The following is a 3,226-nucleotide window of genomic DNA, read 5'->3' as shown; positions in this document are numbered from 1 at the left end:
CGTACCCCTGTACAAGATTACTGTATTGCTGGCTGCTTCCTTGAACCAGATTTAAGTACGGCTCTCGACTAGAGTTGCCACCTTTGAAGTTTTAAAATAAAGGACACACAGTTTTAGCAATAAATGCATTGAGTTAATATGCGTTATTAATAAAAAATGTTATATCCTTTCTTATATGCTAAAATGAGAACTTTCCTGACCCATGACCTATTAAAATAAATAAATAAATAAATAAATAAAAATATCATTTATATGTTAAAAATATATTTATTTTAATTTTTTCGATTATTTGTCTTCTTTATCTTATGTATACATTTTGGATGATTTATATATATATATATATATATATATATATATATATATATATATATATATATATATATATATATATATATATATATTGTAATTTTATTTTATTTATTTATTTTTTTCTTTCACCTGTACTAGTCTTTATGATTGTATTCATACACTGTTTGATCTTATTGAACATTTACATAGAAAAGAACTCCACAGTTTTACAACCATTTGTGGACTTTTCAGATGGTCCCTTACCACACCCTCCATTAGAAAGTTTTAGCACAATGTGTGGACTTTTTAGACGGTCCCTTACCCACCGTAGGCAAATATTAAATTGGCGATCTGGGCCGATTTCACCGTGACGCCATCTGACCTGCTTAAATACGGGACAAATCGCATCATTTTATCTTTAAATACGGTACGATCCCGTATTTTACGGGACGGGTGGCAACCCTACTCTCCACTGACCTTATAACATTTTTTAAACTAACTGTAACATTGCTTTGGTCATTAAATAAATAAATAAAATAAAATAAGATAATGGGACTAAAAGTTGCTGAATTGTGCCTTACAATAGTCACATGAGTCAAGTACCCTCTATTTAAATTGAGAGGATTAAAGGCTCTAAAAAATTACTGCAATTTTGCAATTAATAAAATTAAGTAAAAACGCATATTAAGTGCACACTCTTTCTTAAATTGTGCTGCAAAACTGAAACCGAATGTGTATTATTATTATTTTGATATTTAAATATGATGTGATTACGCTTTCACAACCCATGCATACTGCTTAACCAAGGGAATATTTTGGTTGGCCAACAAAAAACTCTTCAGCCTTTTGTAATTCTTAAAGGGACTGAGGGGCTTTGAACCGTGTGAGATCTCAAGATAGCTTTGCCATTGTACTGCAGCTGTTTGTTTGACTTTTCTAACAATGTCTCGAGTTTTAATAGTTGGCGCTGGTCTTACTGGCAGTATGTGTGCTTGTCTGCTGCGGAGGGAGCTGCCAAACAAAGTTAATATAGTCGTCTGGGATAAATCTCTGGGTTCAGGTTAGCATCTTGTCATCTCTTTGAGTGACTCACAATGTTTATTGTACCGATATCAAACACTTTATCGATTGATAGATGAGTCGTGTGTTTAAAGAACTGAATTAGTGGTACTTGCAGCAAATTATCATTCATTAGGCTAAAACGCTGATCTAACTTGGTGACTTGCTGCTCTGGAGGTCAGGAAAGCATTATATTGTTGACTTCAGCTCTATGGCACTAAAGTTCTGACTTCAGACAGACTTTGTATTCAATTATTCATTTATACTTTTATAACAGGAAGTTCCACCTAGAGACAACTCGTGAGCTTGGTCCTGTGATTGGACTGGACACGCTCACCTCAAATCTCATCAAATGACTAACTGTTTAGTTATGATGCTATCAATGGGCTGTATCATATCTAATATGATCACACATTTTACAACTGTCCACATTGTATTTTACAGTAGTGGTAGTAATTGTAAAAGTTAATGTGTTAGTAATGTTATGATAATATGCTATTTTATACATCCTTACATCTTTGATGGATCATTGGTGTATTTTTTTATTTTTATTTTTTTTATTGGTTATAAGTGTTTTTATTATTTAAGAGTAATCAAAATTACATCTATTGGACCTATTTATATTTTTAATAGATTTAGATGTTTTGTTCTAATCAGAGAATGCATTAATGTGTAGGGGGAAGAATGTCCACAAGCAGAAATCCAAACAATCCTTCATGCACGGCTGATCTTGGTGCTCAGTACATAAGTGCCACACCATACTATGCTCAAATTCACAGTAGGTGGGTGATATTGCTGAACTCTGTCTGATCTGTATGGGTGTGGGTATTATTTTTTTATTTAGGTTAAAAGTGATACTGCTTCTTTCTATTCGGTTGTGTGTAAATGAATTGCAACAGAGTATTCTCGTCACTAAAGTACCTTTGCTATTCTCATGATTTTCTTGTATTTCTAGTTTTTATGAAGAGCTCTTAGCACATGACATTTTGAAACCTCTCGCTGCACCTGTACAAGGCATGATGTCGAAGGAAGAGGGGCTTGTGAACTATGTGACTCCCAGTGGAGTTTCCTCCATCGTCAAACACTACCTCAAAGAGTCAGGTAGATCATTCCACATTCATCTTCTTTCTTAAAGGGTCATGAAACAGCCCTCTTTCAGCTCAAGTCCACCTCACAACCGTTTTGAAAAATGCAACTCAACTGGGCGTGGACAGCTGTGAGAACAAGGGCCCCTCCCTCCCCTAGTGGGTGGGGTGGGGCAGGGCAGGGGAGAAAGAGGGGAGCAATCTGTCATCTCATTTCCCATGCCGGCTCTTACTAAATATCAGGATAAAGTATGACAAATTGTAAGATTTGTACAGCTGGCAATGTTAAAGTCTAACTAATCAATGTAAATTGCGTCTCAAATGAGCCCCAGTCAGAGGCAGTCCACCTCACCGCATATCTCAAATCACTCGTGTTAATAAGTGCATGCTGCACGAACATTTAAAAGGTTTTGGCAATGTTTGAAAGACTATCCTGTCCCTCTTTCAGCAGCGCGGTGGGGGGGACTCATGTCGGTTCTGTCAACTGACACCGAGGCTCTTGAGAGTTTGAAGCGCTGGTCACATGGTTTAATGAATAATAATGAGACAGCCCGTTCTCACAGTGTAAGGCCACGCAGCCTCATTAAAATGTATGAGACACTGATGACGCGACGGTGCTCTATAGAACAGGGACTCGTCACATCGTGTGACGATTACTCGATGTTGATTTTAAACCCGGAAGATGAAAATAGCGCAAAAAATCCCTAAATTAACCACTTTCATCTTAAAATGAAAATTAATGGATACTTACTTTGTCTTCTATCATGTGTAACACATACATATCTGGTAACATC

At 36.1% G+C, this 3,226-nt stretch overlaps 1 protein-coding gene across 3 annotated transcripts in view; it reads left to right on the top strand.

Annotated features, from left to right (window-relative positions):
- Positions 1-1,119: 1,119 nt before the first annotated feature.
- rnls (renalase, FAD-dependent amine oxidase) overlaps positions 1,120-3,226 on the top strand; it is a 56,956-nt gene continuing 54,849 nt past the window's right edge. For all 3 annotated transcript variants that reach the window (XM_051674650.1, XM_051674649.1, XM_051674651.1), the window contains exons 1-3: positions 1,120-1,348; positions 2,024-2,129; positions 2,303-2,448. In XM_051674650.1, coding sequence (XP_051530610.1) covers positions 1,231-1,348; positions 2,024-2,129; positions 2,303-2,448 — 370 coding nt within the window. In that variant the 5' untranslated portion in view covers positions 1,120-1,230. The remainder of the gene's footprint in view (positions 1,349-2,023; positions 2,130-2,302; positions 2,449-3,226) is intronic.

Source organism: Myxocyprinus asiaticus, chromosome 36 (genome assembly GCF_019703515.2).
Source record: "Myxocyprinus asiaticus isolate MX2 ecotype Aquarium Trade chromosome 36, UBuf_Myxa_2, whole genome shotgun sequence".
Taxonomy (NCBI): Eukaryota; Metazoa; Chordata; class Actinopteri; order Cypriniformes; family Catostomidae; genus Myxocyprinus; species Myxocyprinus asiaticus.
This window is presented reverse-complemented; position numbering and strand designations above follow the sequence as displayed.